Here is a 14,284-nt window from a genome sequence, read left to right as displayed (position 1 = left end):
GGAAGTTACTTAATTTCTTTGCTTTGCTACTTGTAATAGATTGGTTTTAAGAAAAAAAGAATTTCTCAACAAAGAAGTGATATTAAAATTTTTTGTTTTTAAAGAAAAAAATTCTCTATAAACAAGTGGTATTAAAAATTGTAAGACTTTTTTCTGTATTTCATATAACTTCTCTTAGGGTATAGATGGACTGATGAATTGCCTGTGTAGAACAGTAATATTTATCTCCCATACAATTAAGCTATTAAATTCAGATATGACTTTAAGGGAGTTTTCAAATTTTAGTCATTTGACTACTTTATTTAACTCTTACCTTTGAGCTAGATTGTTTAGTATGCTTAAATATTTTCAAAAGTCAAGGTACAAGATAAAAATATATGGAAAGCAATTAGTACAGAGGTTTCTGGTTGTACTTTGACCAATAGTAACCTTTTCATCGGCTTTTAAGCATACCATTTGAAAAATGCTGCTGCCTCCCTCTAGTGGCCAAAAGATTTTTAAAAATAGGAGTATGTTAATATAAAAAAGATTTTTGTCTCATTACTGTGGTATTTACAAGTAAACTTTGTTCTAAGTAGGATGCTTCAATGTGTGTTTTTGTCTGTGCAAACATGTTCAGCAACACTGCTTGCTTCCATTGATAAGTTGTGGAAAGAGCTCTTTTGCAGAACAGTTCATTGAAGATATTTTGAAAGAGGAAAATGCCCCTGTGGTAATTGTATTTGAATTCATTTATTTTGGGTAGAATTTAGTGTTTTAAAAACACTCATTGGTGATTAGATCTTGTGAATGAGTTTACCGTCTTTCGTGTGGCAAAGAGGGAATAAGAAAAAGTTCAACATGCCTTTGAAGTGTTCACTCCAAAATCATAACTAGAAATTTTTGAAAGCATGTTTTGAGTTTTACTTGCTGGAACTTCTAATAGTATGTCAGTTGTAACCATAAACTAGTGTCTTCTTATTTCCATCTTTCCTTTCTATGAGTTAGAAATTTTTTCTGCCAAGAGCCCTGTGGATATTTGTAACATTACTCTAAAGCCATACAATAGTGTCGATTTAGGCAGTGAATAAGAACCATTTGTCTATTCCATCATGCACTAAATGATTCCATAGGCCTTACATTCCAGATGCTTCCCTATGACACTCCTGTGACAATCCTCCCTTTGGACTGAATCAGAAAACATATCTTGGGGGATTCGCTGTGTAGCTAAATGGCAGATGCACTAGTCTCTGGTTTTAATTTATAGCCACACATACCAACTGATAAGTTTAAGTATTGTTACTTGACATTTTGGGCTATCTTAACATTGTCACTTTTCTAAATAATTTGGCAATGTCTTTTTTAGAAATATTTTGACCCTTAAGAGAAAGTATTTTTTAATATATTTGATGATAGATTTGACTTTTTGATTGAAATCCAATTTAGAGTGGTATTATATATCAGGGCAATTTGAGCTATTCCTTTCATATATGAGACTGCTGTTTCATTTTTGTTATGTGACTGCTGTTTAATTTTTATTATGTTACTGTAATAATGGTGAATCTTCATTGAATACTAAAAAATTGATATTAAGAAATATGCTGTTTCCTTTTTCCTTACATTGATTTCTTTAAGATGGAATTTGTTTAAATGAAACTTTATTAGAGTTAGAAACACTATTCATAATGAGCATATATTTATTGTATATTATCTTAACATATATTGCATCAGTGTTATTCTAGATGGACACTTCTGTTTTTTCATGTTTTAAGAACATATTACCTGTTTTGAAATAGTGGAACTTGAAGAAATAGAAGAGGATAAAAGAAGTTGTAATAAAGAAATCTTTTAATGTTTGCATTTTACTCTAAGATCTTTAAAAAGATCAGTAGTTTTGACTTGCTTTGTTTAGAGTTGTTGATATATGGAGAAAAGAGATTTATTCGAATTCAGATTTAAAACTGTTGACATTTTAAGCCTGGAATTGGTGGCTCACATCTGTAATTCTAGCTACTCGGGAGGTTGAGATCTGACTATTGAGATTCCAAGCCAGCCAGTAAGGAAAGTCCCTGAGACTCTTATTTCTAATTTACCACCAAAAACCCAGAGGTGGTATGGTGGCTAAAAGTGGTAGAGCAAAGCCTTGAGCAAAAGAGCTCAGGGACTGTACCCAGGCCCCAATTTCAAGTCCTAACTGAAACAAACAAACAAACCTGTAGACATTTAAACAACAAATGTTGGGGAAAATACTAAGATAGGAAGGAACCCTTAAATATTGCTCATATAAGTGTAAGCTTTACAGCTACTGTAGAAATCAGTATGGAAATTCTGCATGATCATATTACACTATTCCTAGGAATAGAGATATGTGCATATCTGTGTTTGTTATAACAAAAATTTGTGATCACCAAGTTTATAGAATCAGCTTAAATGTGCAACAACTGAATAATAGATAAAGAAAATTGTGGTATATATATAGAGTGGAGTATTATTTAGCTATAAAGAAGAATGAGATTATGGTTGCAAGGAAAACTAGATCTGTCATATGCACAATCTACTAGAAACAAACAAAAAGACATGAACATACAGAGGATCAGCAGGAAAGGAGAATGAGAGAGAGTGATGGGAGGTAAACATGATTGACGCATACTGTGTGTGTATGTTTTATTCATATATATGTAAATATATATACACATATATATATGAAAACCCATTTTGTAAAATATATTAATTTTTAAAGATCATTGGCTTTATTTATTTAGTTGCTGATCTTGGAGCTTGAACTCAGGTCCTAGGTGCTATCTGAGCTTTTTTTTTCCCCTCAAGGCTAGTGCTCTAACTTCCAGGAACTACAGCTCCACTTCTGGCTTTTTGGTGATTTTTTTTTTTTTTAGAGATAAGAGTCTCACAGACTTGGAAGCTCTAGGCGGGATTCAAACCATGATCCTCAAATCTCAGTCTCTGGAATAACTAGGATTACAGACATGAGCTACCAGTTCAGATTGCCAAAAAAAAATTTAAGGAAATATTTAGAATCTTTAATATTATAAAATTCAAACTAAATTATAGTGAAATTATATTTAAATGGACAATTCAGATTAATTTCTGTTTAGAAAAGAATCATGTAAGTGTCTGAGCTATTTGAGTAATTTCTTGAAATTCTTTAATTTTCTTTCTGATACAGAATTTTATGGGAGTTTTGTTTTGCTTTTTGCAGGTCCTGAGGCTCAAACTCGGGGCCTGCATGCTGTCCCTGAACTTTGTGCAAGGCTAGTGCTCTATACTCTACCACTTGAGCTCCACTTCTGGCCTTTGGGGTTTGTTTTTTGTTTTTGTTTGTTTGGGTTTTTGGGTGTTTTTTTTGGTAGTTAATTGAAGATAAGAGTCACACTTTCCTGCTCTGGCTGGCTTTGAATCATGATCCTTAGATCTCAGCTTCCTGAGTAGCTAGGATTACAAGCATGAGCACCAGCATCTGGCATAGTAACTAATTTTTTTTTAATTAATAATATATGTATATATATTTTTCTGCAGGCCCTGGGGCTTGAACTTTGGGCCTAGGCACTATCCCTTAGCTTTTTACTCAAGGCTAGTACTCTGCCACTTGAGCCACAGAGCCGCTTCCAGCTTTTTCTGCGTAGTTTATTGGAGATAAGAGTCTCATTATTTTCCTGCCTGGACTGGCTTCAGGCCATAATCCTGTGGTCTCAGCCTCCTGAGTAGTTAAGATTACCAGCATGAGCCACCAGCACTTGGCTAAATTTTGTTAATAAAAAAATCAAGTGTGTCTTGCCATATATAATACAGTGAAAAGATGTTAGTTATGGCCCATAGAAGCATTTTGTGACAGAAAATGTATACTGCCATCAGTCTTTTCTATAATTTTGAGCAAGCTATTTAAATGGTTTATACTTGTTTATAATGGAGATAATATTAGCATTTGGCTGGTTTTTCTTTATCTATTTTAAAAATTGTAAGATTTACCTTTTTAACCATTTTTAAATATTTCAAATACTTTTTAACCATTTTCAAATATTTTGTACCATTAAGAATATTAATGCTGCTGTTCAGCCATCATCAATTACGCTGTCTTCAGAACTTTTTCATCTTCCCCCAGCTTAAACTCTATATCCAGGGGCTGGGAAGGTGGCTCAGTGGTAGAGCGCTTGCCTTGCATGCCTGAGGCCCTGGGTTCGATTCCTCAGCACCACATAAGCAAAAAGAAAAAAGCCGGAAGTGGTGCTGTGGCTCAAGTGGTAGAGCGCTAGCCTTGAGCTGAAGAGCTGAGGGACAGCGCCCAGGCCCAGAGTACAGGCCTCACGACCGGACCCAAAAAAAAAAAAAAACTCTATATCCACTAAATAGTCTATTCTTCCTCCCTAGCCTCTGGTAACCACCATTCTACTCTCTGTCTCTGCATGTGACTATATTAGGTCATTTTCCTACTATTAAACACTCGTTTAGCCTACTAGCCCAACATGTAGGAAGTACTGAATACATTTTTAATTTAAGTGACAGTTATTGAAAGACATTACTGATATTAGTGGATTGACTTTTTATGTGAATTCAAATTTCTAAGAGTTTTTTATACCAACCTTGTTGATTTGTTTTCTCTTAAGGATTTTTATTTACATTTTTTCATGTAGATTTTATTCTATTTTTAGACTGAATCAGGATATGGATCAGAATCCAGCTTGCGTCGACATGGTTCAATGGTGTCACTGGTATCTGGAGCAAGTGGCTATTCTGCTACATCCACATCTTCATTCAAGGTTTGTGGTTATGAATGCTTATGTTAAGGCAACATTATTTGAACTTAGTATTGGCTATTATGAGCATAACTTGATAGGTTTCTGAAATAACTTTTCTATAATTCAGTTTATTTGATATTATTATAGAGTAGTTTTTAAGAATGAAATTATAACTATACAAATACAAAATGCTGCGTGTTGATGGCTCATGCCTGTAATCCTAACTACTTAGGGAGCTAAGATCTGAGGATCACAGTTTCAAGCCAACTCAGGCAGGAAAGTCTGTAAGACCCTTATCTCAAGTTAACCACCTAAAATCCGGAAAGGAACTTGTGGCTCAAAGAGTGCTAGCCTTTAGCACAAAAGCTCAAGGACAGCGCCCAGGCACTTGTGCGCACACATACCTGCACCCACCTCCACACACATATCAGAGATTTTATTTCATTCATTAGTTCAAGCAGAATATGAATTATACTGAAATGAATCTGCCAATACAAACTGACTGATATCTACAGGTAAATGCCTATGTGCAGGACAAAGTCATTTGCATCTCTGTGGACAAAAATTACTTATCAGCTGGGCATGATGGCTTATACTTGTAGTCCTACCTACACAGGGTATAGAGATCGGAAGGGAGATGGTTTAAGGCTAGCTGAGGAAAAATGTTAACAAGAGACCACCATCGTAAGCATCCTAAAAATACACTAAGCAGTGGCACATGAATGTTATTCAAGCCAGGCAGAAAGCATAAATAGAATTATAATCTAGACTTGACCCTATTGAAAAAACAACTAAAGCAAAAAGGCTTGGAGGTATGGTTTAATTTGGTAGAGTACCTACCTAACAAGCACAAGGCCCTGAGTTCACACTTACTTCCACAAGGAAACAAACAAAAAAAGCAAAAACAAAACAAAAAAAACACCACCATACAGGCCAAGTTTAATAATGGTACACACCTATAATCCCAGTATTCAGGAGCCTGAAGCAGGAGCATCACAATTTGGAGACCAATCCACGCTACATTTCAATCTTATTCTCAATAAAGAAGACAAGAATAACATGTATTATTTAGTTTTCTACTAAACGAGTTGTAAAATAGTTCAAATATAATAAATGAAGTAATGATCTTCCCTTCTGGGCTCTCATGTTCACCAATACTTTGAAAGTGTACCCAATAATAGATTTGCTCATTTCAAAGTCTGGCATAGTTTTTCCTCACAAATCCTTCTGCTTTGAAAATGTTAACATTATGTTAGCTGATTATCAGACATTATTTCTTATTTCCTATAGGTTTATCCATTTCAAGGCACTAGATTAAGTCAGTTTCAAGCCTCTTCCTAGGAGTATTGCTGTGAACTTGACAGCTCTAATTCTCATTCCTTCAGTGATAAGGTAGCAACCTTAAAAGGTGATGAAATAATATAGAACCAAATAAAAAGTCCAGTTTTGTTTCACTTGGATTATATATCCTCTGCCTTTTTATGTTTTGCAGAAAGGCCACAGTTTACGTGAAAAACTGGCTGAAATGGAAACTTTTAGAGACATCCTATGTAGACAAGTTGATACTCTCCAGAAGTACTTTGATGCCTGTGCTGATGCTGTCTCCAAGGATGAACTTCAAAGAGATAAAGGTTAATCAGGCTATTGCCAGTATTTTTACTTAGAGAATGAATGATTTAAAGCCTCTTGATTTTATGGGTAATTTCTTTATGTAATAAAGGAAATAATAATCTCTGTACTGTGAACTGCCAGATTTAAGTATTCATATAACTTGAGTACTTTTTTTTTTTCTTCTTAAATGCCTACAGTACTGGGGCTTGAACTCAAGGCCTGAGCACTGTCCTTTAACTTTTTCTGCTCAAAGCTGGCTCTGTACCACTTAAGCCCTAGCTTCACTTCTGTGTATATGTGTGTGTAGATACACATGTGTATGTGTGTGTGTGTGTGTGTGTGACCATGCATGCACATGTGTGTGTATTTAATGGGATATAAGATTCTCATGAACTTTCTTGATGGTGCTTGCTTCAAACAACTAAATTGTGATCCTCAGATCTCAGCCTCCCCAGTGTCCTGTGACTTTAGTACTTCAATAATACACATTAATTCATTTTTCATCATTCATACCAAGGCCATTGGTCACTTTGAAATTATATTCTTTGTTTTGTTATCTTGATAATACAGAGCATTTCACATTATTATGTCTTACAGATTTATCCTTTGATGAGTAGTAAAGGAAATAAGTATATTTATTAAACCTTTCAGATCTGGAATCATTTGTTCTCTTTCTCCTTGTTGTCTCATCTCTCTCATCCTTTTTTTTTTTTTAAAGAAAATTACTAATAATTCTATTTTATTTATTTATTTTTTTGGGGGTCCGGTTGTAGGGCCTGAACTCTGGGCCTGGGCACTGTCCCTCAGCTCTTCAGCTCAAGGCTAGCGCTATACTACTTGAGCCACAGCGCCACTTCCGGCTTTTTCTTTTTTGCTTATGTGGTGCTGAGGAATCGAACCCAGGGCCTTGAGCATGCAAGGCAGGCGCTCTACCACTGAGCAACCTTCCCAGCCCATTACTAATTCTACAAATCACTTTCTATTTTCTATTCCTCTCACTAGGAAATATCCCTTATAAACAATGATTGAAAACCATTTATAATTTTTGAGTAAATAGAATTCAGCACAATATAAAGGAAGACTTCCCATCATCAAGTGTGTTTTGTGTATTTACCTCCACAATAGAAAGCCAGTGAGTTCAACAGCAAGCCTAGACTGTTACCTTCCTATTTGTGCTTTCTGAGATAGCAGGTGTATGCCATTGCATGGGCTATTGTGCCTTGTAGCTTGGGATCACAAACTCACATTACCAGTCCCAGCTATTGGTTGAGATACAATTTAATGAGCTTTTGTGCCTTTGCATGCCTTGAACCTTAATACCTGATCTTTACTCCCCAGATAGCTGGGATTATAGACTTTAGCCACCATACCCAATTGCTTACTGAGTTTTTATTTTTAAGAAAAAGGATAAGGTTTTTACTTGTCTTTTAACTAGATTAATTTCCCTTTTACTTTCCTGTTGTTACTGCTCAAAATAGTACTGATATCAACATAATGTTTTTCAATTATTCTCTTGACTGGGAAGGCAGAAAAAAATCCTAGTAGTATTACCTACTAGCATTGAATTCATTCTTAATATAAGTAGGTTGCTTGATAATAGTTTTATTTCTTGGTATTACAAAATACCTTTAATATCAATTTATATCCCCCCTTTTTTGGGGGGGAGTGGGTCAATTATGGGTCTTGAAGTCAGGGCCCGGGTCCTATCCCTGAGCTTTTGTGTTCAAGATTAGCACTGTACCGCTTTGTGCCACAGCTCCACTTCTGGATTGGAGATCAGAATCTCACAGACTTTTCCTACCCAGGCTGATTTCAAACTATAGACCTCACATCTCAGCTTCCTGAGTAGGCATGAGCCACTAGCACTTGGCTCTCTCATCTTTTGTAACTTGTCTATTTTTGTTCCCCTTTTCTGCCTTATTTTGAATTCAGGTGTTTATAATACCTGTTTGTGATATTCCCATAGCTATTCAGGGTTTATAGTTTGCATATTTAACTTACCACAATCTACCATCAAAGTAATATAACATTTCATTTATAGCATGAGAAACTGGCCTTCCGGGTTTGACTAAGTGGTATTATGCTTGTCTTGAACGATGTAGGCCCTGAGTTCATTCCCCAGGACTTTCAAAAAAACCAAAAGTATTATGAACTTCCAGGAATGTAATTCTGTTTTCCCTACTAAGTCAACCCTACTACTGAAGCCTATTGAATATGTAGTTCTTTATGAATTACTAAGTTTTCAGTCTGTACTGTAGGAACAGTATTTTCTCCTGCTCCCAGATAAGCTTTGTTTACTGTTCTCTGCAATCTTTTCTGAAGGTTCTTTTCCTAGTATTTGTAATTCTCTTATTTGCAGGTACTCTCAGTACTTGCTAAATAATTAGAAGAGACCTGCTGATCTCCAGTGTTCTCTTTCTGTATAACTCTCACCTCTCTAGTGTTCTTCTGAAATCCAATTGCCTTCTCTAGTCTCTCTGCCTTTCCTCATTTCAGAGGTCTACTAGGCTCTTTCTAAATTCCTTGTCTTTACTGTACTACTCCTAGAAACTCCCCAAGACAAGTAGCTGAAACAATAAGGAAACTCCTATCATTTGTTTCCCAACTCTAAAGGATATCCATTATTTCATATATTTTGTCCAGAGAGAGAAGGAGAGAGGGGGGGGGGCTGTACCAGGGTTTGAACTTGGGTGTTATTACTTACTAGTCAGATGTACTACCACTTGAATCAGATACCTATCCATTCAGGATAGAAAGTTACTTTGTCTGTTTTCTTATATCCATTCAGGATAGAAAGTTACTTAATTTAGATAAAGTTAAGAAAACTTGAAGTTCTTTGGCTTTTGTTTTTGTTTTTTGGCCAGTACCCAGATATTGAAGGCTTCACAGTTGCTCAGCTTGCTTATTATTCACCTAGCTCTCTACCACTTAAGCCAGGCTTCTAACCTCCAGTCTAGCTTTTCAGTTGTTACTTCTTTATTTAAAAAATTAGTGTTGCAAGATTTCATTGTTACAGTTCCACAAACATTTGTAATATATTCCAGTGAATTTCCATTTATATTTCCAGTAAATTTATACAAGTTAGAGTTTATTACTCAGTTGAACAAAAGAGTGATTTGCTTCTCCTTTGTTCATTCTAATATTATTTAGTGGTGGAAGATGATGAAGATGACTTTCCAACAACACGCTCTGATGGAGACTTCTTGCCCAGTACCAATGGTAATAAAGAAAAGTGTAAGTAAATACTTTCTGAAGTTATAACTATATAACAAAGAATAGTTCCTAATTTAATAACTTTTTTAAACAGTAGCATTCCTGGAATCCAAGTTAAAATATTTTCTAAGAAAAGTTATGTCAGTAAAATACACTTTCTTTATTGTATGATAGGCCACAAACAGTAACAAATTTCTAAATTTTAGACATTTATTGATAACATTAGTGCCTAGTATTGAAGAAGCTTTTTCTTTGGTTGGAACTTTACATCAGTCTTTCTTACTTTCTTAGAGTATTTCTAATTATTTCTTCAAAATATTTTTTTTCACTGGTAAACTGGTTTTGAAAAGTATTTAATGAGTGTTATTCAAGGAAAGTTGTTGAAATGTCTCTGATTTCACAGCATAATTGTTCACAGACCACATAGTGGCATGATTTATTTTATATAGTGACATGTTGCTACACTGTGGTGTTGAGGAGGAATTCAGTATTATTCATTACTGCAAAGCAAATTCAGCATTTTTGACGTATTTCTTAGAAAAACGTAGAATGAATTTTTTTTAATTTAAGATAAAAAATTCCTTTGTGAAAAATACTAATCTAATTTATGCTTAATTTTACTGAGATCATACAAGTATATGAACTAATATCTGTAACAACATAAATTGTTTGAAACTACTTAATCCATGAAAATAATTTGTTTTAGAGTTCATATTAGAATATTACATTATTGATGCTACAACTTAATGCTTCTCTCTCACCTTTGTTCCTCTTCTTGCTATTTTTTGTTCATTGTGTTCTTTTCTTATATTATCCCCTTTTAAACTTGCAAAATATTAGCTTAATATTATAGCTCGATATATAAGTTGTCTTTATAATTTGGCATTTCAACTGAAACTCACCTAGTTATCCTCTAATATCTTTATGGAGTTTAAAACTGTTTGAGGAAGTTTCTTTCAGTTTCATTTTAATTTCACAGGGAATAATCTTTAATAGTAAAAAGTATTTTATTTGAATATTGGAAAAATTAAAGTTTTGTAATTTTTCACCTGTGTTTCTAAAAGAGAATGAAATATAAGCATACCTCTAGTAATTGAATTGGAGCACCCTAAATTCAGGATTACTCAGCATAGATAAAGATAGGTGTGTTGTATTGTCAATAAAGTAATAAATAGAAGTAAACACACTGCTTATTGAGATTTGACTGCCTCCTTATTCCACTCTGATAGTGAAGGACTATAAGAAAGGCTGTATACTGAATGATACAGTCTCTAGACCCTTTATCTTACTCTGTTTCTTGAGTACCCACCAACTCTGGGGAAACTGACCAAAGAATAAAGGACATAAATAGAGGCTTGGGAGATACTGCCGTGAAGATCACCTTTTGAAATCGACAGTCCTACTAGTGTGTAGAGCTTCTAGTCTCTACTCTTAAATGTAAACCAAAACCCAGATGTCTAGACATTTAAAGAAAGACTCCAACAACTAGAAAAGAAAATCAATACAGGGAAATAAGAAAACTCCATTCAGTATTTTTAATAAGAAAAGAAAAGGCATCCAATTTTGAAGCCTCTATCTACAGGTACAAGATCCTGTAGAAAGAAAATTCTTGCTTTATAAATAATGAATGAGGACATTTTGTTATCTGCCATATAAAATAAAGAAGGTAAATATTAATTGATTTGTCAAATCAGTTTGCTCTTGATGAAACTCATCGAGAAGAAATTTAATATTAATGGAAGAAATTTAATATGCAGTGCTCAATGAGTTATGAGCATTAATTGTACATTGTCTAAACAAAGAATTGGAACTACAAATCACAGTTCCCTTTTATTCCATAGATTAATCCGATGAGGTGTTTTTGTTTTTGTTTTCTTAATTGAGGGGGGGTTGCTAGTCCTGCTCCTTGAGCTCAAGGCCTGGACACTGTTTTTGAGCTTTTTTAGCTCAAGGCTGACATTGCCACTTTTGAGCCAAACCTTTATTTCCAGCTTTATGGTGGTTAATTCGAGATAAGAGTCCCAAGGACTTTACTGCCCAGGCTGGCTTTGAACCTTGATCCTCAGACCTCAGCTTCCTAATTAGCTAGGATTACAAGTATGAGCCACTTGTGTACTTGGGTTTTGTTTTGTTTTGTTTTGTTTTTGTTGTTTTTTTTCTGGTAGTGGGGCTACCTTTTTAGTCATGACTGGTGCTCTGCCACTTGAGCCATACTTCTAGTTCTGGCTTTTTGCTGGTTACTTGGAGATAAGAGAGTCTTAGTTTTGTCTGTCTGAGTGGGTTCTGAACCCACAATCTCAGATCTGTCTCCTGAGTACTAGGATTATAAGAATGAGCTCCCAGTACTGGGCTTAAATTCAATTTTTAACCACTTGTGGCTTATTTTGTTAGAAAGTCATATCTAAAGTAGATTATTAGTCTCAAGCCAAGTGACCCTCATATGATTGATTAGCCATTCTGTAGTAAAATATCATTCTGTAGCATACAGTCATTTGGAGTACTGGACTTGAGGAAATTTAAAAGCCCTCACATAAAAACTGCAGAGACTCCCCTTTAGATTGCTGACTATTCAAAACAGTGAGCAAGGGTTTTAATGAAGTAAGAGGATTCCAGTTCTCTCTCTGGCTTGTTATCAGCAGTTTTTAATCTTCCTCATAAGTCCATTGATTGGGTTTTTAAGTATTAGTACTTTTGAAAGAGTTTTGATTTTCTCCCCCAATTTGGCTTCATTCCCTTAACCATCTACCAGAGCAGAAATTTAAAGTTTTTTGAAATGCAGGTTTACCTTTATTCTTTTACATATTGAACCTTTTGCTGTCATAACTTAATGTTTTAAGGCAAAAAAGTTACTATGATAGTTTTTATTCATTGATAGAGACTAGTTAGGATGTTTTTTTACTAGCTGTAGAATAAGATTATTCTCTTTCATTTCTTTTTGCTTGATATAGAATAGAGTTATTCTCTTTTGTTTGTGAGTTTTAAAATCTTTCATTAAAAGATTAACCATGTGTTGCAACAACGAGAAGTACAAGTTGTCATGTCCAAAACGAGCTTTACAATGTTGGTGCGGGGGGGGGGGGGGGGAAGGAGAAGGATTGGGATTGGGGGGGAAGGGGGAGGCTGGGAAGGGATGTGAAGAGTAAACCAAAGGAGGAGGCTGCAATGCTTGGTAAGAAATGTACGCATTATCCTGCCCATGTAATTGTAACCCCTCTGTACAGTATGTTCACAAATAAAATAAAATAAAATTAAAAAAAGATTAACCATGACTCTAAATTATAAAATGTAAATATAAAAGCTATTTAATGTGTACAGTGGCCATGGACTTAAATTTAAGTATTTTTAAATTTTATATCACTGTCTTGAATTCTATATTTATCCTCATTTTTAAAATCCCAGACTTCTTAAAATGTAACTTTTGCCATAAGTAGGTCTTGTTCTAAGCTGTCCAAGTATTATTGTTAAAGTATCCCTTCTCTACCACTTGATTCACATGGGTGTAGCACAACAAATAAATTGCAGGAAATAGAATCTAGGAGAAAGGACTTGTACATAAGTCTGCTGCTATAAAAGCTTTTCTCATATAGATAGGACATTTTTTAATATTAGTCCACAGGAAGAAAATTATAATCCAAACATCTATTCTGATGTGCTAGTTTTATAAATATATTCATTGTAAATTTTTCAGTGAAGAACTTTCTTTTTCAGTATTTCCACCTGTAACACCAAAAGGAATTAATGGTATAGACTTTAAAGGGGAAGCTATAACTTTTAAAGCAACTACTGCTGGAATTCTTGCTACACTTTCTCATTGTATTGAATTAATGGTAAAACGTGAGGAAAGCTGGCAAAAGAGACTGGATAAGGTAAGACTAGTTTTTCTTTTTAAAAAACAGATTTTAGGTTTTATGTGTTTGGTTGAACATTAAATCTGAACTAAGTTCTTAAGGATGAGTCTGTTGGGTTAATAGAATAACAGGTGGTAGTACTTTTCTGATACTTTTTGATCTTAAACTCATTTTCCTACTAAAATTCATCAGGGATTTGTTCATATTATTAAAAATACTTTGTGATAATGATGGATTGCCATTTAACATAACTTACTTTATGATCTATGAAATTGTCTTTAAATTATATGGAACTAGCTTTTAACAGCAGAATATAAAGTTAAACATTAACTTATACTTCATAACCATATGTTTCCATGGTCATTGTGATATAATGTAGTGTAGATTATGTTTGAATATTTGCCCTTTGTTCCCATTTTCCACTTCGGTTTAATTAACACTGATAATAACATTGTGGTATGAATCTCCAGCTTTTAGTATAAAGTATGGCTCACTGGATTTGCTTAGTAGGAACTAATTCGACTTAGTAAAACTAATTCAACTTAATAAAATATTAGTAAAGTATTAGAATTGAGCTGTATTGAGAAAATTTAGTTCTAGTTTAACATAGAAGAGTGAACTGAGCCATTGGCTTACTTGTCCAAAGGTGTTAAGTAACATAAATATTTCTCTAAAAAATATGTCATCTAGATACTAGACTGTCTAGACATCAGTTAGGATTTATTATTCATCAGAAAGTTTTATTGCTCACAATGTTTAAATGTCTAAATACAATAAAAAAAAGCAGTATGATCATAGGATATAATGGCATAGTAGCCACAGGATTTGAATATATTGTTCATTTAAAGGATGCTTAAGAAGATTGCTATTCTAGAATTCTCA

General features: G+C 34.2%; 1 protein-coding gene across 2 annotated transcripts in view; it reads left to right on the top strand.

The window, feature by feature from the left end:
• The window catches only part of LOC138833019 (ceramide transfer protein), a 92,309-nt gene that overhangs the window by 48,997 nt on the left and 29,028 nt on the right, over positions 1 to 14,284 (top strand). For both annotated transcript variants that reach the window (XM_070031377.1, XM_070031376.1), the window contains exons 4-7: positions 4,644 to 4,751; positions 6,223 to 6,361; positions 9,492 to 9,575; positions 13,263 to 13,420. In XM_070031377.1, the coding sequence (XP_069887478.1) occupies positions 4,644 to 4,751; positions 6,223 to 6,361; positions 9,492 to 9,575; positions 13,263 to 13,420 (489 nt within the window). The remainder of the gene's footprint in view (positions 1 to 4,643; positions 4,752 to 6,222; positions 6,362 to 9,491; positions 9,576 to 13,262; positions 13,421 to 14,284) is intronic.

This window comes from Dipodomys merriami, unplaced genomic scaffold (genome assembly GCF_024711535.1).
Source record: "Dipodomys merriami isolate MVZ:Mamm:240054 unplaced genomic scaffold, mDipMer1.0.p SCAF_20, whole genome shotgun sequence".
Taxonomy (NCBI): Eukaryota; Metazoa; Chordata; class Mammalia; order Rodentia; family Heteromyidae; genus Dipodomys; species Dipodomys merriami.
Note: the sequence above shows the minus strand (reverse complement) of the source record. Positions and strands in the feature narration are given on the sequence as shown.